Genomic DNA, 23,712 nt, shown 5'->3' with positions numbered 1-23,712 from the left:
TCAATCGTTCCCCTTGAAATGTGTCCGTCTAGAGGTCGGTACTCCCTTGTCGCTACGTGTATTTTACCTGCCTTATCCAGATACACATATAACCAAAAAGGATCGTTCACATGAAAAAGAGTCCATGGCAAGAAACTACGCAGCGTTCGTTCGCCTCATCTGTATTGTGAGAAGTGGCCGCTATTGTTTGCGGCACCGGTGCGATCGGGATTATCAGAAATATCTTTAGTATTTCGTGTTCGGTTTTCGAGTTATAAATAGGTAAACGCTGTCGTTGATGTATGTATACGTATATTATCAAAAGTTTTAAAGATACATGCTGTCGGACAATAACACATTATTGGATCGATTTGAAAAAATATGTATAATTGTTTTGATTGTTTACTAGAAAAAATATTTTGATGTCTAGTATTTTATACGAATTTCGTGAGTCGTAAATATAATTAAAAATCTCGCGTTTGTTATTTCATGCTTGTATTTCGAATTTTTTATTTAATAAAATTTGTTATAAAATTTATTACTACTATTTATTAATTTAAATTATTTATTAAAACTTTAGTTTTCGTGGTCACGGACGACTGAGGTTTTGTTCGTCGACTTATGAAAATAAGATGGTAGGTTTTCTTCCTATTTACTTGACACTTATCTTTCTGCTTTGGGTTATAGCTATAATTTAGACTATATCTTTATAAATTATAGTATATGTATTATTCTAGTGTGCCAGCTATATTATTGTAAAGTTTCATCAAAATTCATCCAGTATTTTTTGCGTGAAAGAGTAACAATCATACAATCAATACCTATACATCCATACATTCTTACAAACTTTCGCGTTTATAATATTAGTAGGATAGGACCATGTTAATACTTAGTTGTATAAAATGGCCAATCAATTGAACTGTGAAATAGGAATACATAAGGATAGCGATTAGGTCAAAGGCGTCGGACGTCATTCGCTGAGAAAATGTGCGTCATCGTATCTAACCGGAAAAACAGTCATTCAATTATTGGCACATAAACAATATCGGTTTAATAATAATGCACATTTAGACCAATATCACAAAAAGTTTCCAAAAAAAAGGTATTTTAATGAAATTTTTATTTATTTAGTTTATTTTTTCATGAGACGAGTTAATATATTTTATTTATTAATACCAATGTTTTGCTTATTTTATTTTAACTAAATTTATAAGGAAATATGTCGAAATAATAGTAAAAACTGTAATTCTAAATTACGAAGAAATCCTATATCTAATAATAATTTATTAAAAGGAAAATAAGAACGCGGTAGCGGTACAAATAGATTGTACAACATTATAATATTGGATCTAGTATGGTTATTCAAGTAGGAACAAAAGTTATTATGTATGAGAAACAGCCAGCGTTTCCTCTTAAGTACTATACTCGGTTGATCATAAAGGGAATGCTTTTTGTATGAATCACATGAATCACAGGTTCAAGTTGTTCACGGGCGGCAATGGTCTTGTAAGGTGGTTAGATGACGAATCGGCCGAGTAGGGCAGTCGCCAGTCATTGTAGAGCCCGGGGTAGAAGGCCCGTGCCGCCTCCTGGTCACCGACCTCTACTCGTTCTGACTTGTTACAATTTCACTTTTTCTTTTTGCGAACCGCTAGTGTTGTCGACACATTTAACGTATGAACAACGTAATTTATTATAGCTATTTAATTTATATTTTAATTTCATAATTACTTAGTTAAATGCCTTCATTATTTTCGATATTTAAATTAAATTAAATTTCGGTTTGAATGGGTAAGAAAGAGGTTGCGAACACACATTTCGCGCCATTAACAGAACAATAAAATTGTATTTTTAATACGAAGGAAACAGTCGATTTCGTTGACATCATTCGTATTTTGGCAACCTCTCAGCACAGCGAGGTCATTTATAAAGAGCACTGAATCTGAGGAATCCATCGTTACGATACGAGACATCGCAATAAACATTACTTTGTAAAATAGGGGGTTTATTCAACCCGCGGGACGACTCATTATCGCGTCTGATGAACTCGCTACCGGCATTGTTCCAGACAATCAACCGGTACTTTTAGGGACACCGTTTAGTCATTACGTGACCACTGTCACGGTACTTTTATCAACAGCCTCGTCGAAGCATCATTGTGTTCGAGCCTGATCGACTAATAAACGACTCACCACTTGGAAAGTATATGAGTATTTCTTCTTAACAAAAATAATTAGCTTATCTATTCTTATTATTTATTAGCATATTTTTTTTTCAAATAATTTCAATGTGCAACAATATTTTTTTCTATTATTTGGGCCGCCAACAATACCACCGGTAATCACACAACTTATAATTTTGGTTTTATTTCTATTACACGATGTTATTCCTTAACCGTATAAGTCATTCGTTAACATTTGTTAAGTACGTGTTTTATTAGAGAAATAATTAGTTTCTGCAAATTATCATACATATATTTATGAGAGCACAATAGTGACCGAAATCAAACGCTACGGTACATGCCGTTGGTTACTATTGTGATGTCATCGCATCTATAAAGCATCTATAGGTGCTAACATTGCGTTTATATGTATATCCCAGACAGATTTGGATCGCTCTGAAGTCAAGAGCAAGTGATCCCCGTACTTTATAGCACAAGTGTAAACATTTGAACTGTCAAGAACGGCCAGTGAACCGACCGCGAGTCATTGCCCTGCCAATGTCGGTTAAAAAAACGCATTGCCTCCATCTATCTATTCGCCGACACTCCCCACGATAACCATTTATATCAAGAAACCACAGATGCCAATATCATTTAATAAATAATATAATAAATAAATTATGTATCTTTTATTTTTTATTTTGAATCGTTAATTATTTCGTATGTTAAATGTGAAACATGAAATTAAATGACACTATAATAAATTGAATTTCACATAAAGTAAGTAAGTTTACTAATAAAGATTAATCACAACGATTCGCAATTTATTGTATTTTGAAAACATTAAATCGTTAACCTTTAAGGAATGGTTTTAATTCTTATTTTTGCAATAATGATTATGTATTTAATGTTCCGTTTTATTCTAGATTTTTATAGTTTGAAATTGCCGTCTTTGCGTTTAATCTTTTGTCTTAACGATGTGCAAGTAAATTGTATTCGTATTTAAATATTTGTATTTTTATATGTAGCTAGTGTAACAAGCTCACGCTCCTGTTTATCTATAGCAAAATTTATTAAATATACCCATTTGTTGAGGCTGCCTACGCGTTACTTATTGTAAGCTGATTTTAATATGTCAAAAAATCTTTGCCATTATTTTATAGTGAACAACAAAATCCGTAACAAGTTCCGAGTGAATCGGACAATAATATTATTAGTACAATGACGATGCTCCAACACAAACACTACGAACAAACAAAAATAAACAAATATAAATTTTCGTTTATCAGATTAACAAATAGCCACCCACCCACTAAAGTGACATGCCACACGCATACAAGTAATCTAATCGCTTCTGTTGTTCATATGAAATTGTGCAAGCTGGCATAAGTAATTGTTAAATGCGTTTCCATAATGAACTCGACCACAGCTGGTGTGCAGAGGTTCACGAGTGCTGGTCAATGTCTTGACGATAGGTGTTTTTGACCGCACCAAGGTCGCCAGGATAGAGGTCACTAAACTTTGTGGCGCCTTTACGAGCAATGTCAAAAAATCAGGCTTCTCGTCCAAAACGTATTTATTGTGGTCCCGTATTTAAGTTTCGCGTAAAAGAGATAATGCAATTTACTGATATGAGTAGTAGGGTTATTAGAACGAGGGAGTAGTGTGATGTGAGGGCGATGACCTGCCGAGAAAGAGACGGAACGACAACAAGACTGAAGTTGGCGCGGTCCTGCCTCAACGACGCTGTACATCCGTTACATTTTGTTTTTTTTTTATTACAGCTAAATCTATCTAATTACTCAGGACAGTTTTTGAAAAACAAACACCAATGAGTAATGATTAATGCGTATAATTATGTCTAACAGCATTGAGGACAATCATCAAAACATGTTTACGTCTATAGTTTGATGGCGTCGAGAGTGTGGGAAAAACACAGGTTTATTTGAAATGGGATTCCGATTTCGCGTAGACGCAATACGTTCGTATTAAATTTACTCGTTCATCATCAGTAAGTAAAAACCAATTCGTAGTGCCAATAATATGTCTAACCTTAGAACTCAGTAGGAGGTACATAATTTTGAAGGAAATTAAGACGATACTGCAACTATTACGAAATGGAGGATTAGCCCAGTGTTTAACTGTATCTCCCGAGTAGTAGTAGCCGGTAATAGCCAAGCACAAAAATTTCTCGTTAGATACTTAGACCAAATCAGGAAGTATCTCTCGAAATCAAAACTAAAGCGCTCGTGTTTATCGTGTCACATTTAAAACAGTATTATGTTATTCGCAATGTAATTAGCCGCTAAACACAACAGTGTACATAAAATTTGAACTGTCCTACATTCACGGCCCACATCGATACTGTAATCATCCACGGAGTAGTGTTCTATTTTTCAATTTGATTCACCGCCATGCTGTTGGCATGTGTAACTACGTTAAAATACAAAAAAAATATAAATATAAAATATTCGTATTGTTGATTTTTTCTCGTTAGAGTAGTTGTAGTAGTTTTATCACCTTGAAACGATCGCGGAAATCTTAATATCGTTATCAGATTACGTAATCTACGAGCTTGTTTGAGTTTGACGTAAACGTGAGCGATTTTTCGGTACATTGATGAAAATCAGCGATAATCGTCCGACAAAACTCCTGTTTAATGTATGCTTTGTACAGTATTGCGTAACGATATGTCAACTAGTACGCAATCGGTTAACAAAGGAGACTACGAGTGAGTTTAACGCGAGATTACAAGTCCATGTATACAGGGCTTTGATTGCTATTATGAGGCTGTTTTTTTTTTTTTTTTTTTTTTTTTTTCTTTTGCTCATGTGGTTGGACGAGCTCACAGCCCACCTGATGTGAAGTGGTTACTGAAGCTCATAGACATCTACAACGTAAATGCGCCACCCACCTAGAGATATAAGTTCTAAGGTCTCTAAGGTATAGTAACTTCTAAGGTATAGTTACATTTTTGTTTTTTACTTTACAGTTTTGACAGACCACCGGCATGCAGTGCCGGATGTCCATATTCATAAATTAACTTTTTTTTTTTTTTTATGATTGAAGGATTACTGGTGGCCCGGAGGCCTTTCCAGCTTCACCAGGACAGGTGGGCGAGCAAATGCTCAGCCAGGAGGGGTGGGATTTGCTAACAACTGCCCGAGCGCCTCCGAAGGAGACCTAACAACTCAAGAGCAGTTGCTTCGCGAATGAATCTACTACCGGATCGGAATCGCGACCCACTGAGAAGATCCGGCGAGAAACTCAGCGGGCTGATGCATGGGTTAGGCTGCACGTCGACCTCTTTGTCGAGTTCGACGCGTACGGTTACCGGGGTTCCTCAGCCTGCTCCTAGTGTTAGAGCTGAAGGTATCTAATGCAAGAGTTATTGGATCTGATGGATCCGTAAGGACGTGTCTAGGGCGACGACGGTGACTTGCTCCTGCGTGATCAGGATTCGGGGAGTAGTCAGCGGCAGCAACGATAAGGCGATTATCATGACGCATAGCCTTATCGAAGTAACGTTCCGACACTGACTTCATGTGTTTGCGGATCGATTCGAGGCCCAGGTCGTCGTGTAGGTCGACGTTCCTCACGAACCACGGAGCCCCGACGGCTAACCTGCAAAAGCGGGATTGTAGGGATTGGAGGGTGTCTATGTGTGTGCGGGCCGCGTGAGCGAACACCACACTCGCGTAAGTCATGACGGGCCTTATGCAAGTTTTGTAAAGTGTCACCTTGTTCCGAAGGGACATTTTACTCCGCTTACAGATCATGGGATAGAGTCTGCCGAGAATAAATGCGGCACGATCGCGGACTGTTTTTATATGCGGGCGGAATGTCATGGATGCATCCAGGGTGACTCCCAGGTACTTGACCTTCCTAGCCCAGGGTATAGGTTGGCCGAAGAGGGTGATCGGGGGTGTGATATTTCTCCTCCTAATGCGGGAGGAAATAAGCGGTGAGTTTCCCCTTTGAAATAACACTGCTGTGCTTTTCGCTGGGTTGATGTCTATGCGCCATTTTCGGAACCACTGTCCGAGGGTTAACGCTGCACTCTGGAGCTTACTCGCGATTAGGGACTTGTTTCTACTTGAGTAGTAAACGGTTGTGTCGTCAGCGAATAAGGCTAGCTGAGTCGGCGGCGACCGGGGAATATCGTTAATAAATAAACTAAATAGGAGCGGAGAGAGAACGGAGCCTTGCGGGACTCCAGCCGTGAGTGGTCGCGGGGAGGAGCGGGTTCCCTCTACTCGATATCGAAAAGAGCGGTTAGACAAGAAGTCTCGTATGATGAGCACGAGACTATCCGGTACGCCCATGTTGAAAAGTTTGAAAATCAAACCGTTGTGCCAGACTTTGTCGAACGCTTTTGCGACGTCGAAGAAGAGGGCTCCCGTATAGATCGGTTTTGGTCGGTTAAGTCCTACAAGAATGTGCTCCGTGAGGCGGTGCACCTGTTGTACGCATGAGTGATTTGCACGGAATCCGAATTGTTCATCGATGAGAATGCCCTTTGATGAGACGAAGTCTCTGAGGCGTTTGTAGAGCAAACGCTCATACAGTTTGCCCAGAGACATGAGGAGGCTAATCGGGCGGTAAATTAACTTACGTTAGGTACCCATAGTTCAAATGTCACCTTTCTTACTCCGGTTACACTTGTAAATAAATAATAATGTATATATTTTGTTTTGTTAGTTTAACGAAATCAATTACTATTGTTTAAAAAAGTAAAAACAAATGTTATGTTTGTAAATTATTTGTGAATCGAGTCCTTAGGGCCTTCGGTATACAGAGATGATGTATCACATGGCAAGTCCCATGATCAAATTAGATTGGAGGTCACATCCACATCACAATATGTAATGGAGCGATACGCACATGCGTTCGGTGCGTGTTTGGTTATTTTTTTCCTAGCGTTCCACGAGCACGACCAGTTTTGCCATTTACACGCCTAATGTAACTGTTTACTGAGCGTGGAGTTATCTGCGAGCTTCTAGTGCCGCATTACCTTCCGCGTTGTAAATATAGAATGTGAAGGTCGCGCTATTATTTGCGTTGAAACTACAGCTATCGTTTCATTGCGAACGAGCACCAGTAAACCTTGAAACCTCGTCGTGTGTAGGTATATTCGTTCTCGCTCCATCTAACGGAACAAGCGAATCGGTTTCTTATGTTCGCTTCTAAGCAACTACATATAGGGAAACGACTTTGTGTTGAGACGTCCAATAAAAGGTATCAACAAAAATATTGTTATGACGTTTGATTTGTGGGCGGCAACGCTTGCGGTTCGCGGAACAAAGATCGTATCTTTGAACGCGTGTAGTACGGCGGCAACTCGGCAATTATTTATCCTTTATTTTTCTTTTAAATTATATTAAATGTTTTTATTTTGATAGTGTACTACATTTCCTTCGCAAGTATGTTTTTTTGTGTATGCACTCAAATTATCTTTATTGGTCAAAGCCTAAGGCCAAACAACGTGTTGATAAAATTATTATAAAACAAAAATTATAAAAAAAAACGTATAAAAAACGTTTCAATTTCTCTGATCACTCAAATTATGATCAATAAACGAAACTAGTTATTATAATTTTTTGCATGAACGCCGAAAATTACGAATTACAATGCACGACCTCGCCAACATTAGTAACGAATTCAAGTTAAACGAACACAAAGAAAATTATACGTATGTGTTGATGGACGCTCGTCGGGCAATGATTATAATAGTAAGTAATTGTTTTGGAGGCCATTAGTCGCACGCGGAAGTCAACCCCGACGCCTCTACAGATAACGATTGGCGTATTTTATCAGTAGTGCGCGATAAAACGGCCTTCAGTCAGACACGTTTAGGCGGCACCGTGCCTAAGCAAATGCGCCATGTTGCCAGCGCTTACACCGCAATTAATTATTCATTGACATCAATTTCCATGTTAAATAACGTACTTAAGCTATTTCAAAAGTCCCATTTTAAATGTCGGTATATTTTTTTTAAATTCACCGTCCACATCTACTGTTAACACATGACGCGTCGAGATCAAATATTATGTTGAAGCCTAGATTTATTAGTGCCAAGTACGATTTGTATTCGAAATTATCTAAATTCAATGATAAGTAAAGGACATAAAAGACGACTCCGATACATACCTATATTTATCAATTGTACGTAAATAAAAATATGATAGTCATGCGCGCTATCGGACGGTTTAAACGATATTCTTGTTTGTAAATGATAATGATAATATCATTGTTCATTTAGTGTTCTATTAACTATAACTAAACATGGTTATTAGATTAAATGTCTCTGTGAATAGAGACGCATTTGCCATCACACCGCCCGCCACCGGAGTAGAGTTAATCCATACTACCTGGAACAGCTACATTCGTCCACAGTGCGTTTTCAGAGATCTTTTTTGCCACGTACCATCTGGCTTTGGAATGAGCTCCCCTACTGCAGTATTTCTCGACCACTATGACATGTCCTTCCTTCTTCTAGCTTGGCTCTGCCCCTGACATTGCTGACGTCCATGAGTGACGGTAACCATTCACCATTAGATGGGTCGTATTCTCGTCTGCCTACAAAGGCAATAAAAAATGAAACTTATAATAAATAAGCGAAAACCGTATTCGCTTTGTAGGTATTCCTTTGAGAGGTATACACACATATACGTATATGTATGTATATTGTCGTGTTGCAGTCACAGTTTATAGCGACCGTAAGGTCACACGTGTGTGCAGCGATAATACAGCTCATGGAAATTTAAATATTGCACGCGCTCCAATCTTCTACATTTCTTATCAATGCCCGTAATTTTAAAACAATCTGTGCTGTGTGACCATGTAATAATATTTCCGCGTGCGCATGGTTACAAGGTTGCAGTTTTCAGAATAATTCATTTCAATGTGAAATAAAAATTAAAACTCAAGCATTATTTGAGTGATATCACAGTTTTTTCTTTATGCAGATAAGCATTTTTATTATAATGCAGACAGTTTTGAGGGTACTTTGACTTTGTTGTTCTTATTCAATTTCGTCAGCTGTGATTACATTTCGGCTTTTTTTTACAGTCGTAGGTTGCAAATTCACATACATACTAATATTAGTATCTAGGTACTTTTATAGTTCCGTAGCGACAAAGTATTGGTAAGGTAGGTAATTCTATTAGGTGCTAGCGATTAATTAAGTCATTAGGTTTGTCCTTAAGAAATTAGTTAAAGTAGGTTCTAGTTCAGACAGTACTTTTTTTTGTTTGTTTTCTCTACCGTTTCGCTGGTAGATTAAGAGGCTATTCCAGTTACGCCCGGACGTTGAGATCATGGGCTAAACCTGAAAGAACTTGCTAACACTAGCCCGAGCAAGAGCAGTGCTTCGCAGAATCTACTACCGGATCGGAATCGCGACCCACTGAGAAGATCCGGCGAGAAACTCAGCGTCCTAAAAGCACCGAGAGTGAATACGGGGTATCCGACAAGAGATGTTTTGGGCGATTACGGCTTTACGTTGTCACGTCGCGGACGGATAAGATAGTCAGTGCATTATAATTACGATCAAAATTTATAGTTACTTTTCATTATTTTTTATCTATGCCAACTAGCGACGAAAAGTAAAAAATCTATTTAACATAAGCGTGCGTATCCCATAGTAAATCTTAAAGATGATAGGTAAGATTTCTGTGAGCGTTTGAATTTATTTATTTGACTCATACGCGTTTCTAAAGCCGTAGAAAGTGCTATTGATTGGAAAAATCAGTTAGACAATCATGAACATATTTATATTTATTTATTCTTTCAATATAACATGAGTATTTTTTATTTATTTATTTTTATTTATTTATTTATAGTTTATAAGTCCGATTTCTTTTGCAGCATTTATACTAAGATTAGCCGCAATGTTATGGCCACAGCCGAGGCGCTGCCTACCGCTAAACTTAAACAATTTTTTATCTCTACACATGTTTATGTAAAAAATATAATGGATGCAAATAATGTTTTTTGATAAATTGTTTACTTTGTTTGATTCTCACTACGGAAACGTTTCTGCGTATTGTTCGATACACAATACCCGGATTTTTGTAATTGTAATAATTATCAAATACACAAGCTAGTCTTCATGATCGTGCTAATAAATCGAAGGATGTCTCGTGCGCTATAATGATGTACCTGGTCATTACGTATGCGCTTATCTTGGTCATGCATTATGATGTAACGCAATGCGCTTTGTTACGCTAATGCTCTGTTGTTAGGTCATACTTGTTACCGAAGAGATATTCGTATTAAATCATTGTTTTAAATTGGAATAAAATTTGTTATACGATATTAGGGATTGAAATTGACAATCGAACACTTTTTCATTTTATGCACTTTGATTTTTTAATTAGTACAAAAGATCTTTCGGTGATTTGGTAATTTATATTTAGGGTTTCGTAGTTTTTGTTTTAAAACAGCCCGCTTACTCGAATATCATTTCAACTGCTTATAATACCTGCTTAGCTCGGAGCTGCAGCATTGCCAATAGTTCTTGGAAACGTATAATGAAACTAGCAACGAGTGTCGGTAGGCGGTGCCCATCACGACCCTGGCCACTTTGCACTTTTACTTGGAACAAAGGGCTCCTTGGGAAAGACATCCGCAACTGCATTCAATTATTTAGAGGTAGGTACAAATTATAAACGCTACGACGTTATTACTTGATTTTCTCACGTACCAGCCATGTATTGGTTTTAGAAACTGCAACTCGAAACTGTGATTCGCAAACAAAACATATTCCAATTTCCCAAGTTTAGCTGGATCCGAGAAAGCAATAAACATACACAACAATATTTGTATGGCATGCAGAGCGCTAGCGAGACCTTGCCTCGGTCTAATAGCTGTGTCCTCGCCCAAGGTCTGACTGCTGACGTCAGGCCCCTACGCTTGGCAACAAGAAACTCACATCTCTTCAGTTATAATCGTTTGGTTTTCTTTTATTAGGATAATTATCGGCAAAACATACACTTGACGAAAATAGATAACAACTTCGCGTGTTTTTTATTTAGAGACATTTTCTCGTTGGACAGTGGCCCAAGTGGCGTAAATGGTGCGCAAGAACAGGTTCCGCACGGATCACACGTGGGTGGGTCACCGACCGTAGGCACGATATGGGAGGAGAGGTGCTTGCTGCGTCTCTACCGGAAGTTTGTGTAGGACTATATTTAATGTAAGCTAAAAGTCAAATTAACACCAACAATTGTTTGAAACATCGATAGAAGCCATCATTTTCCCGATGTAAAGAAGTTAATCATTCGAACTAGGAAAGTATTTACATATTTTCGCAATACGATATCACGTAGTAATGGCCCTGGGTTAATTCCTTATTTACACAACTCACGACATAGTTTTCACTCTGTCTCATCTCATGTCACTAAATGTCAATACTGTGTCCGTGTAGTAAAGTTGCAATAACATTTGAGACAGAGGACGGGGTTATATTGTTTTGTAAGTTTCCTGGATAAGTTCAAAGACAAAGGATAAGTTGCCTGGTTCAGCGAAAAACGTCCTTTTTTGGTGGTATCTCGTAATTAGCACTTGCGAAATTCTCACGTCATACACATACCGTGCTATTGCTAGATGCTAGAGAGAGTTGGCAGCGCATTGAATGCGATTATTTTATATGGCGACACCGCGTCTGGGGCATGTCGTTGTGTTTAGCTGCACCAAGAATAACCTACTAGCAATTACATTTATTTAAGCGCCTATATCGCTACTTATATAGGCAATAAAATATTTCCTTCATTGATAATGAAACGTGAAATGATATGAAGAAAAAACGATTAAACTAGAATGGTTGGAAATAAATATTAGTTATCACTGTTGCCGATCGATAGCGCGACGTTTTAATGAAAATTTATTACGTCTATTGTACGTACTACGTACTAATTACTAACACCGGAAAATTATGTATCGCAAATAAAACAAGATATTGTTAAAAAAAATATATAATTTTTTTTCACGGAATTCCAAAAAAACTCTTTCCTGTTATTCTTACTATTTATCGTATTGCGTTAAGCTGGTCTTGTAATTTGGAATTAGTCATAGAATAAATAAGTGCTAAAATCTTTCATATTTCCCGTGTAATTTGCGAGGAGCTCGTAAATAGACGTTACGTAACTGAAATATGTAATAGTAACACGAGCACGACACGTCTCCGGTCCGCCCACGACCAGCATTGGCCGCTAACAATATGCCCCAAGGTTAAAAACAGCGTGGGCCTGTAGCACACGCCAAAACCACTATACTATGTTATGTGCATAGATGCTGGTAGTAAATAATGATCTACTATCATCAGAAACAACTCTTTATTTTTTTCCTACCTAAACTGATAGCCTTGAGAGGCTATTTCAGCGTAACCTTAAGTAGTAGGTGAGCTTACGGGGCTCAAACCGGAGTGATGCTAACACTGACCCTAGCAAGAGCAGTGCTTCGCAGAATCTACCACCGGATCGAAAACGCGACTCACTGAGAAGATCCGGCGAGAAACTCAGTGGGCTGTGTCTATGGGTTACAAACGACTCTGCTCTGTAAATGCTAATACAGATATGAAGTTACCTAGATCTGTTGAACCTGAAATTTGTATTCAGCTGGAACAGTGTCCCCAGCGGCAAACATAGGCAAACCTTTAAGTTCCATACAAATTTGACTTAACTTTTACGCTATCGAGTACGTTAAAAAATTCGCACTAAGCACACGGAGCGTCATGATAATCCCATTCCGAATCTGTAACGAGTCATTGTCAGTCAACAGCAATGGAAACGTATAGGGACGCTTCGGTTAGTTTAATATGTCTGTCTACCTATGGAACAGAATCATTGTAAAATTGCACACGTATGAAGGAATAATTCTAATACAACGATTTTATTACGTTGGCCTTTTATGCAGATCTAACTTGACTGAAAACATTAATTAAAATTTTCAGTGGAGTTGCTTTTAAAGTGTATTTTTTGTTTTTGTTTTTTTATTCTACGTAATACACTTTTAAGATCATCATAGGTTATTAAAAATAAATCATGATAAACTGATATTGGTGCTTCGGTACAACAAATTCAACATGGTGGTGGAGGTGGTAGGTACTGGTGGTGGGACCTCTTGTGAGTCCGCGCGGTAGGTACTACCAACCTGCCTATTTTGGCCTGAAGCAGTAATGCGTTTCGGTTTGAAGGGTGAATCAGCCGTTGTAACTATACTGAGACCTTAGAACTCATATCTCAAGGTGGGTGGCGCATTTACGTTGTAGATGTCTATGGGCTCCGGTAACCATTTAACACCAGGTGGACTGTGAGCTCGTCCACTCATCTATGCAATAAAAAAAAACGTTTTCTCGATAGATAAATCCGAAACAGTTACATACATACGTGCAACTGCATCTATCTGAGCGGTCGAAGCGCGTTCATGCAGTCGTAAACGTATTTATGTCAATTTTACAATGGTGTTGCATAATTATTGCAATGGCACGCTGCTGCGCCTTGACATTGTACGACACACTGAACCGAGCACGTGTATCGTAAATCATAACAACTTGTGCACACAAACATAATGGTACGCACGTTAAAGTACCTACGCAATAACATTTTGACGATTGTAAATCGAATAACGTCACAATTCATTGCGAGCTTGCATCAACGTGACATTGTATCTAAAGATCGTATTATTGTAATGTGCATTAGCTTTAAATAACATTTTTTTATTCGAGCCATAACCGATTTGACTATTACGGTATCAAATTAATTCGATTTTTGAGAACTTGATTGTCAATTACATTTAAATGAGTTTTGCGGTTGACAACAACTATTATTACATTTTTTTTATATTTAATAACCTGTACACAACAATATTGTTATCTATATATATAACACGGACTGCATCATTACCCTATGTAGAAGAAAAGAATAGAATGAAATAAAGCAGTTGTATGAACATTATTATGACCGCCGAATGAAGGTGGCAATAATAATAAAACATATTTTACCAAAAATATCAACAACGGATCATGTAATTATAAATATAATTTACATGTTTGTTCTCAATCAAGAAATATAAGTATGTACCATTTTGTTAATAAGATCATGTCATGCCAACTTTGTGTTTATGATAACAGATTAATAAAGAAAACAAAATGTAACGAAGCAAAAGATTTATAATTATAATTATTGACACAAGCACCAATCGATGTTCGAAACAAGATGCTTAATCAGATAGGAACATGCGGGGTGATGAAGAAACATTAATTGTCAGTAACAACTGGAGTGCAATTGTTGTACAAACAAGTTACATCTAGCTGTGACTGACTTCTTATCGAACAAATGACTTTGTGATATCAATTCTTAATGATATTTTTTAAGTGTGTAAATGAGAAATATTTATAGAAATAGGCAGATTAAGCAATACAGTATTTTCCGCTTTTGTTTCCTCTTTTGTTTGTCAATTAATTTTCTTTTTATTCCATAATAAGCTTTAGCTTAACTTGTCATAGATTCCATCTCATAGATAGATCGAATCTATTCTAAAGAATCTTTCAATTAATTATAATTTTGGCCTTAAATGTCAAGGACTTAAAAAAAACCAAAATATAAGGCTTTTGTGGTTTTTAAATTATACTTACTTACTTAACTTTTTCCAAAATCTATTATGATTTCTATAATGTCAGTAGTAAAAAAAGAGAAAACGTTAAAATAAATTGAATTAATTGGATTTGTAAAGTGAATTTTGTAATATAAAGAAACTACATTTTGCTTAAATACTGTTTAAAACTTACCAACACTGTAATATGAATTTTGTAGAGGTGAACTGAAATAATATTCACGTGAGCAGTGAAACTGTATTATCGAGTATTTGTGTGTGCAACGTTTCTATGTTGTCTTATCTTCAGAGGATGTTGTTAGACAAAGGAATTAACTTTTGCTATATCACAAAGAACAAATGTCAGAATAACCGTCATCACCTTGAAGTGCATGTCCGTGCGTTGAATCATCTTGACTCAATCAAATGCGCCATTAAATTATCACTGTTTAATTACGAATTCTCAAAATTATTCGTGAATTCTGATCTGACATACATAGCAATGATGTGCTCATTAAAACTGAGAATAATACAAGATCATCGTTGTATTGTATTTTCAATTACACCTCATGAGTGGTATTAATATTGAAATTTTCAGTGAACTAATTGAGTTCGGTAAATATTGCTTGAACTGACTCTTTGAAAGCAAACATAAAGTATGTCACGGTCTAATTGAAGCTCACACTGGCAGCGGGCGCGTTCCACATCACGAATTCGAGTAATTTTGACATAAAGCCGTTAGCTTTCCTTGGTTTCATAGCGAGTCATCGTATTTCGTAAAATTTAAATAATACGTATTGTTGGAACGTTAAGAATGGCGTATTATAATCTCACATGGGTAGGTACCAACACCCTGCTATGCAGTTATATCATTTGCTCTGCCTATTTAATATCAGGTGGGCCGTCAGTCGGTTCATCCATGCAATAACCTAAAAGAACAAAAGTAAATGGGTCTGCGAAGGGACTTCAGATTTCTAAGTAATTTCCACCATATATTACATGAGAAGTGCTCTGAAGAATTATTTAATATGGTGGCGTTATTATCCTCATCATTCACTATTGCAGTAAAGTTTACCTATACAACTTAGAATCATTGATCGCATCCACAATTCCAGGACTCTATTTTGCGATGCCGTTTTAGATTAAACTAGCGACCCGCCCTCGCTTCGCTTCGGAAACTGTAATTTATTATTGATTTCTCCACTATTTAATGGATGTTATTATACTTATAAACCTTCCTCTTCAATCACTCTATCTATTAAAAAAAACCGCATCAAAATCCGTTGCGTAGTTTTAAAGATTTAAGCATACATAGGGATATAGGGACAGAGAAAGCGACTTTGTTTTATACTATTTAGTGATGAAGTGATGTAGAGTGGCCACGATGTTTCCTAAGCGCTGTGAAATATCCTTCAAACGAGGTTTGAAATGTTCCTCAATTATAGGTAGCAGCTTGGCTTTATTCCTGACCTTATTGATATTCAAGAGCGATGAAGACGTTTCAACTTACCTTTTGAAGGCAAAATGAAAATGTAACCTGTATGGATCAATTTTAACAAGATTTTGACAAGTCGTGTATTAATACATATAAACTTACCCTTTTCTTGCGTGGATGTAAGTCCTCATAGTCCATGGCGATGCCTTCATCACTGAATGACGATGAGGCTGGTGGCGGTGAAGGCGTTCCTGAACGCCATGATGATCCAGAGCTGCTACTGGCTCCCGGTGAGACTGATGAACGACCTCCCCATGCACCTAAAATTTATTTCTGACTTGAAGTACTTGTTACATTTTTTAATGCAAAGATTTGTAAGGGATCCACCTGATTCAATGGTTAGCGGAGATATCACAACGTGAGAGCCAACGCCCACTTTGACATAGAAGGACCATGTCTCAATCGATTAAAGTTGCCAATAATCTGCGTATTTTTTTGCTTTTTTAGTGTAATCGGTTGTCTTTATTTTTATTTGTATTGTATACATTCGCTCGTGATTTTATTAATTAACTCAATAGAATAATATAAATAACAGCTTTAATAAGTCTATCAATAACTATAATTTCTCGAAGAAATTACTGAAATCTTTCCTTATGACACAAAAGCACAAGAACAATTAAATTTGAAACCATTAAAATATTTAAACATAAACGCGTTTCTGTAAATCTTACTTGATTTTTTGTGTGTCAATTGTGAGTTTAAAAGTACACGCTCCATCCATTAATTCTTTTAATGTGCAAAATTTAATTTATCTCATCATATAGCAATCGGGTATTTTCGGTAATGATAATAACAAAGATTGGCATAGAAAACGTTTAAATAAAATCTAAAATGCCAATTCATTTTTAATTGTTCTATAAATTAAACATTACATTGCAACATGGCATGGTGGCAGCATGAATGATTCGATGTAATAAATTTGCTAAACGGAACTATAGCCGTCCACTTTCACTAACAGAACGGCTATTTTCTCACTGTGAACACGCGCCCGTGCATTTTAACCGCCGCTGTTCTCAAGACGTATCGCAGAGTTTACGAGTGCTGAGAAACTACTGCTGCACATTACGATTACACAATCGACTGTGACTGGCACTCCAGATGCATTTTAATTATACGTTTTAAAGCTAAGATCTACTATCTGTTTCGTAATAAATATGAGAAGTATTTTAGGGGTACAGATGTAGAAGGACCGGGGTAAATTGCAATTTATTATCAAACGTACTACCTAAATTGATTTAGCACGATTAGTGTAAAAATTTGGTTAGTGAAAGCGGTGTGTTTGGCAAAAAATTACGTACACACAAAACTTTGTTGTAAATAAGGTTTTGTTTGGAATAAGGTACTGACTGGAGCAAGCATATTTAGTCGGGCGGAGCTTATGACGAGAGCTATGTTATACCAAATACCTGTCTAGACATTGTCTAGACTTTGGTCTAGACGCTATCCACAATTTAAATATCTTGACACAATAATGTAAAGTAAAATAGGAATGTGCACAAAAATTAATTAATCAAATCTGTCATGGGAAACGATGTACCTTTATTGTATTATATTTGATTACTCATCATTAAAACTACTTTTATTAATTCCGACTTTTCGAATACTTAACAATTTTCGTGATCACGTCGGCGAATAATCAGCAATCATTGTGCGTAAAGAAGCAGTTGTAACACACAGTAAGTATATCGACAGCAGGAGCCTCGCAGTACATACCTTAGTCTTAGTTTAAAGGCCGTTACCAAAAATTAATAGTTCCTTACTTGGCCGAGGTGAGTTTGGTGAGCAACTGAGAGACATCAGTACCAGAGCGGCATTGCATTCATTCATCTGGTCATCACGATCGCCGTACCCCAGATCGCAAGTACTACTCGGGCCACGTTTCCGAGATCTGAAACAATACCAAAGACAATTTCATGAAATTGTTAAAAATTCACGTATTTGTGTTTTCTTCTAGAATTAATTTACGCTCGAAAATAGATGAAAATGTCACGAAGCATTTGTGTCATATTAATAAAAGTTAAATTGGTCAACGCGATCGGGACCAACGTATTGTTTAGTGTTCCAAATCCCCGCTAAAATTAGGTTAAGAGTGTCCAAAGAAATCACTAATAATTTAAAGTGATGTATGTGCTATTTTTGCCTGAGCTAATGGAGAAATGTATTATATCACATTCAACAAGTCTAGACTAAATTTTGACCTTGTACCCTGTCAGTCGTCGGATAGATTTTCAGGAGGGACGGCGCGTGGAGACTGGGGTGAGGTAGGCAGCGGTTACGTAACCGGCGGCAATTTCCAAATACACACTAGACTTTTGAACTTATCGTCTGAGGACTAAGGCTTATGCTCCGACCGATAACCCTGCTCCACCTTTACAAGGAGGTTCATTCAACTCATGTATTTGTTGCGTTGTGAATCAACGCTCGCTCCGAGGAACTCGTCTAGCCGATTATTTTTTCACTTTAGTCAACATTCAAACGACCACATCCAAAATTAAATTCTACAACACGTTATGAATTAATGTATTTATATCATCTCATTTTAAGCCACGGAATGCTGAATAGGTATTTTCACAATTTGGCGTTTTTTACATTTCAATGAATGGGATTTACGATAGTTGTTGCTTAAGTTAGATTATTATTAGTATTCGCAACTTCAGTAACGTCATTATTTAAGCACATTAAATCTATTAAAAAAATACGCATTGTGTAAACGACGAAAGAGAATTGAAAACAACTGCTTTCAAAATGAGACTCGATATGCTATTATGATGAGGTTGTTGGTTGTTGATTTGTAAAATTATTATTGTATTTATTTTGCAAGCGGGAATAACTGTTATATTGCAAACATGTTTCTGTTTGTTGATAGCAATGGAAATTGAAATAAAAATATGTACAATGATTTAGTGCATACGAAGTTCTTACTGTAAAATAATTAATGAGTCAATAGGTGGTAAGATCGGGTACATATGCACGTAAAAGTTTCGTCCTTGAGGCGACGTGGGCTGGTTATTCGCCGGGCGATGGGTAGGTCGCTGGCTGTGCGTTGACTCCTGCAGGATCGCCGACCGGCTTGCGAAACCTAAGCGTGCCGGGCGTTCCCCTTTCACCCTCGTTATTCGGTTTTCAGGCACGTTCGTTTTTATGTATGCACGAGAATAAATTAATTTATTAACTAATTTTTACATTGCGCATAATTAAAAATATTGTTGGAAAAAAATTGTTTACGTTTTAACCAGAATACGATTCGAATGTAACGTGTTTTGGCGTGTTTTCAAGAAATTGAAGTATTCTTTTTTTTTTTTTGCGAGTTCTGTTCGCAACGGAATAGCTTTGTAAATATAAATATGCGTCTCGGGTGACCTACGAATGCACCCTAGATACAAAGTGTGTTCACCTCGCCTAGCCGGTACGTTCTTCAACTAGGTTCATCATTCGATTCACAACGGTTGATGAATGATAAGCTACAAACAAATTAAATAAAAAAAAATCCTTAACATCTTTAGCTCCTCATACGTAGTCGCAAACACACACGTTACCATTAAAGTTCTAGAGACGAAAATAAATTGCTAATAAAAATCTTTTTCGAATGTATATTTCGACTAGTGGATGAAATCATATCAGTACAAGGTGAGAAAAAGATATTTTTGCACAATAAAGTACCTACCGACTTGTGCCGTCGTTACGTAGTATAGAACGACTGGGTGAAGTGTCGGACGACGGGGTCGTTATCGGATCGAGAAGTTGATGACCGCAAAGGTGACTTATAGTTAGCCGTTTCATGGGGGATATTTAATGTAATTTTTCATTGTATGAAAAACTGGCATTGCCTTTTTATTTGTTTAACACACAGTGATTTTAGTTCTTCTAATGTGTGAAATTGACAGAATTAATTCGGTGGGATGGTAATCGATAAGCGTGCGTGTCGTCATCTCGATGGCGGCGTAACGTATGATGCGACACGTTGACGTAACGTTTGCAGCACGTACAATTGCCGTTGGCTCTTATCGAATTCGTTTATTTTTCAGAATAACGCTATCTGTTTTTTCGTCGATGTCATCATGTAAACGGCACGTGCGGGTGACGTCAAGCCTTCCGCACGCCATTTATCCGACAATAATATTATTCACAGCATTTGATTGTTTTGACAAACGTATGTTTTTTAATGTTAGATTTCGCATTGACCGGCCGGCGACGCGGCAGCTGTGTATACTCGTTCAATGTTCATTCGCGTACTACACACGTAACATTGAGGACGACCTTGCCGCCTGTTGCCTACTGCCGCACACACCTAGATATGATAGCGAAATATTTTTAAAGATAACATTTATTCGATTGGACAAACATATTTAATTCACTCACAGTCTTAATAGTTGTTATTTACGAATTTTATGAATTAATTAAAAAAACTGGTGATTATTTCGAAAAATTAAAATAAAAAAGGTTTTATTATATGCTAATAAAAAGGTTCGTGTAGTTAAAATTAACGTGGCTGGACAGTCGAATTTACGGGGTGCCTAATGTTAAGTTGGCCCAGCCCATATCACAAAGTAAGTGCAAAATATCCAACATAAGTGCCTATATGCTATTCTTATTACTTGTACGTTGGATGATTGGTGCAGGGACGATGGTATTAATCAATGTGGGCTTTCATCGCGTCACACCAACATTATTTAAGCCAGGAAGAATAAGGGAATTGGAGGGAGTTTGGGAAAGCTAAGGTAAGGAAACTACTACGAGGTACGATGAAGATCTTGTAGTAGCAGCTCGAATATGCCCGGAACATGTTCCCGGTCCGATTGTTGTGAATTAACTCAGTGTATTTCACACCGGATCTTCATAGTTGGTCGCGATTCCGATTCGGTGGTAGATTAAGCGGAACACTACCCTTCTTAGGGCAGATTTTAGCAAAGTAATTCAGGCGAGCCCCATGAGTGTGGCCTTCGAGATTCAATCACAAAAGCTTCTAGAGATTACGGGCAGGTAATATCTATTAAAGTTGCAAAAACAAAAAACAAAAAAAAACCAAAGACCTTCGACTTCGACTGTTGGAATGAATTAGGTTCAATAGGTATTGTTCGTTGTACAGTGACTAAGCTTGCGAACTCGACGTAGTTAATATAGATTTTTTTGCTGTGTTGATGTAGGTCGGAGTCAGCTTTATTTGGCATTTAAAAAGTTTATTCGTTAGACGAGAATGACGATCGCACTCCTTCCGAACGACGGTTTCGGAGTTCATTGTCGATTAAGTTACATCACTGGTGGTAGGACCTCTTGTGAGTACGCACGGATAGGTACCATCATCCTGCCTATTCCTACCGTGAAGCAGTGATGCGTTTATGTTTGTAAGGTGGAGCAGCCGTTGTAACTATACTGAGACCTTAGAACTCATATGTCAGTGTGGGTGGTGGCATTTACGTTGTAGATGTCTATGGGCTCCGGTAGTCACTTAATGCCAGGTAGGCTGTGAGCTCGTCCATCCGCTATGCAATTAAAAAAAAACTTCATATAGAACATTATAATTATAATGTATTTTAAATGTTGACAATTAGGGATAATGTGTTCTTAAACTTTTATTAGGATAAGTTGGAGCGTATGCTCGCATATGCTAGCCGAATGTTCATATGTGCCGTATGTGCGGGCTTAAGTCACTATCAGATGGGTCGTAAGCAAGTCAAATTACAAAGGCAATAAAAGGGGTCTTCATTTTGGTTTGCACGTAGCTTAAGATATCGAAAATTGATATAACACTATACCATACTTGCCAGTCTCCAAATATAAAAATTAATTGTCGCTCAATGAACTAGTCACTCGAGGGTTGAGGTGACCTACAGTACAACGGCTTAAAATATTAGTACGTATTTGTCACTGTGACGGATTTTAAGTAAATCATAATTGCCTTGCTATTCGCTGGTGCCACGACTCATTATTGTCCGAATTTCAGACAATCATTATTTACGTTCGTTGAACAGTTTTTGTTCCCGCCGAGTGGAATAACCGGCAGGTAGGACAAAGCAAAGTCACCGATACCGAGGTGAACAGTTCGGATTCTCGATCTTGTTCCTGGTATGTTTATTGTTGTTTGATCATTACCCGCTCACGTGGCAAATGACGTTTTCGTTATTCCCGCAAAACATGAATCATTTTTTTATTTCACAACTAGCTGACCCGGCTGACTTCGTAGTACCTCAATCGATAAATAAAAGACCTAAACTTTTGTATAAAATAAACTTAAAACGAACAAAAGGAATCCGTCCGACGGGGGACACATCAAAGGAAAAACAAAATTGTTATTTTTATTTAATTCCGAGCATTTTCATATTTATCTACCTTTTAAACCTTCTCTGGACTTTAAGATCAAAATTAGCCAAATCGGTCCAGCCATTCTCGAGTTTTAGCGAGACTAACGAACGGCAATTCATTTTTATATATATAGATAGATTCATTTCGATCTCATGTACAAAATAGTGAAAGACAATGAAGCACCGAAACTATTAATTATGTATCAAGTAGATTGCATAACGTTGAATATATTATTGTAATACTTTCTCAAGGTAGAGGCGGCGTAGCGGCACCTGCCGAATGAGATAACGGGTCTTTGGAGCGCTATAGAACGCCAACGAAAGCAAACGTGTAACCAGCGAGAAAGTGCTGTGACGGCCGCCGCCCCACCGCGGCTGGTGCGCCTTCTCTTTGCATGTTGCGCAAACGCATGCGGAATGTAACATAATGTCGAATTGTCGAATAGCTTTTGTTTTATACGTACCTACACGTAGCGACTTCGCAATGAAGCGCGCTCATGCGATCTAAGGGTAATTAATGACGAGATACACGACGTGTGTCACTAATAGAAACGAGGACCCTTCCTGCCACTCAAACGCCTGATTATCATAAAACAGCCCGTTGGTGACAATGGTGTTACCGTTTTTGGTATCGAAAGCGTATTTAATTCGTACGTCAATTCTTTAGGTCGTGCGCTGGTTTTGGCTTAGGACATGCTTTGAATATTTAAATCTAACCTGTCTAAAATATGCTGATGTTGTGATAGCGTACAGATACAAACTGCATAATTTTAAATTTGTCATAGATTTCAAGTATACCTCTGGGGTACCAGTAAAAAAAAAGTATTCCATTTAAAAGTAAATTATATCATGAAGAAGAAGAACTAAGTAACGTTTTTTTTTTATTAAAATTAGCTTTACGTTTACGTCTAGACGAAATTAGGGAATTAGAGTAAAAGTACCTTTGCAATATTTTCGAATACAAAATTAAATACGTAACTATATAAGACAAGCAAAGGGCTCAAGTGTTTAGTAGTCTGTGTTACACGTGGAGACAAAACAATATATTTATGCCTAATTTATTTTATTGATTAATTAACCTACTAGTAATAGACTAGTAACCTACATACTTATTATCTTATTTAATAAAGCGACAAACGTATTGCTCTATAATTTCAAAAATGTATAATATTTAAAATACCCAT

General features: G+C 37.3%; 1 protein-coding gene across 1 annotated transcript in view; it reads right to left on the bottom strand.

Moving 5' to 3' along the window:
• Positions 1-23,712, bottom strand: part of LOC101738734 (zinc finger protein 704) — a 52,725-nt gene that overhangs the window by 14,071 nt on the left and 14,942 nt on the right. Inside the window, exons 3-4 of the mRNA XM_004924650.5 lie at positions 17,990-18,117; positions 16,332-16,489 (exon numbers count right to left, since the gene is read on the bottom strand). Coding sequence (XP_004924707.1) covers positions 16,332-16,489; positions 17,990-18,117 — 286 coding nt within the window. The remainder of the gene's footprint in view (positions 1-16,331; positions 16,490-17,989; positions 18,118-23,712) is intronic.

This window comes from Bombyx mori, chromosome 15 (genome assembly GCF_030269925.1).
Source record: "Bombyx mori chromosome 15, ASM3026992v2".
Taxonomy (NCBI): Eukaryota; Metazoa; Arthropoda; class Insecta; order Lepidoptera; family Bombycidae; genus Bombyx; species Bombyx mori.
This window is presented reverse-complemented; position numbering and strand designations above follow the sequence as displayed.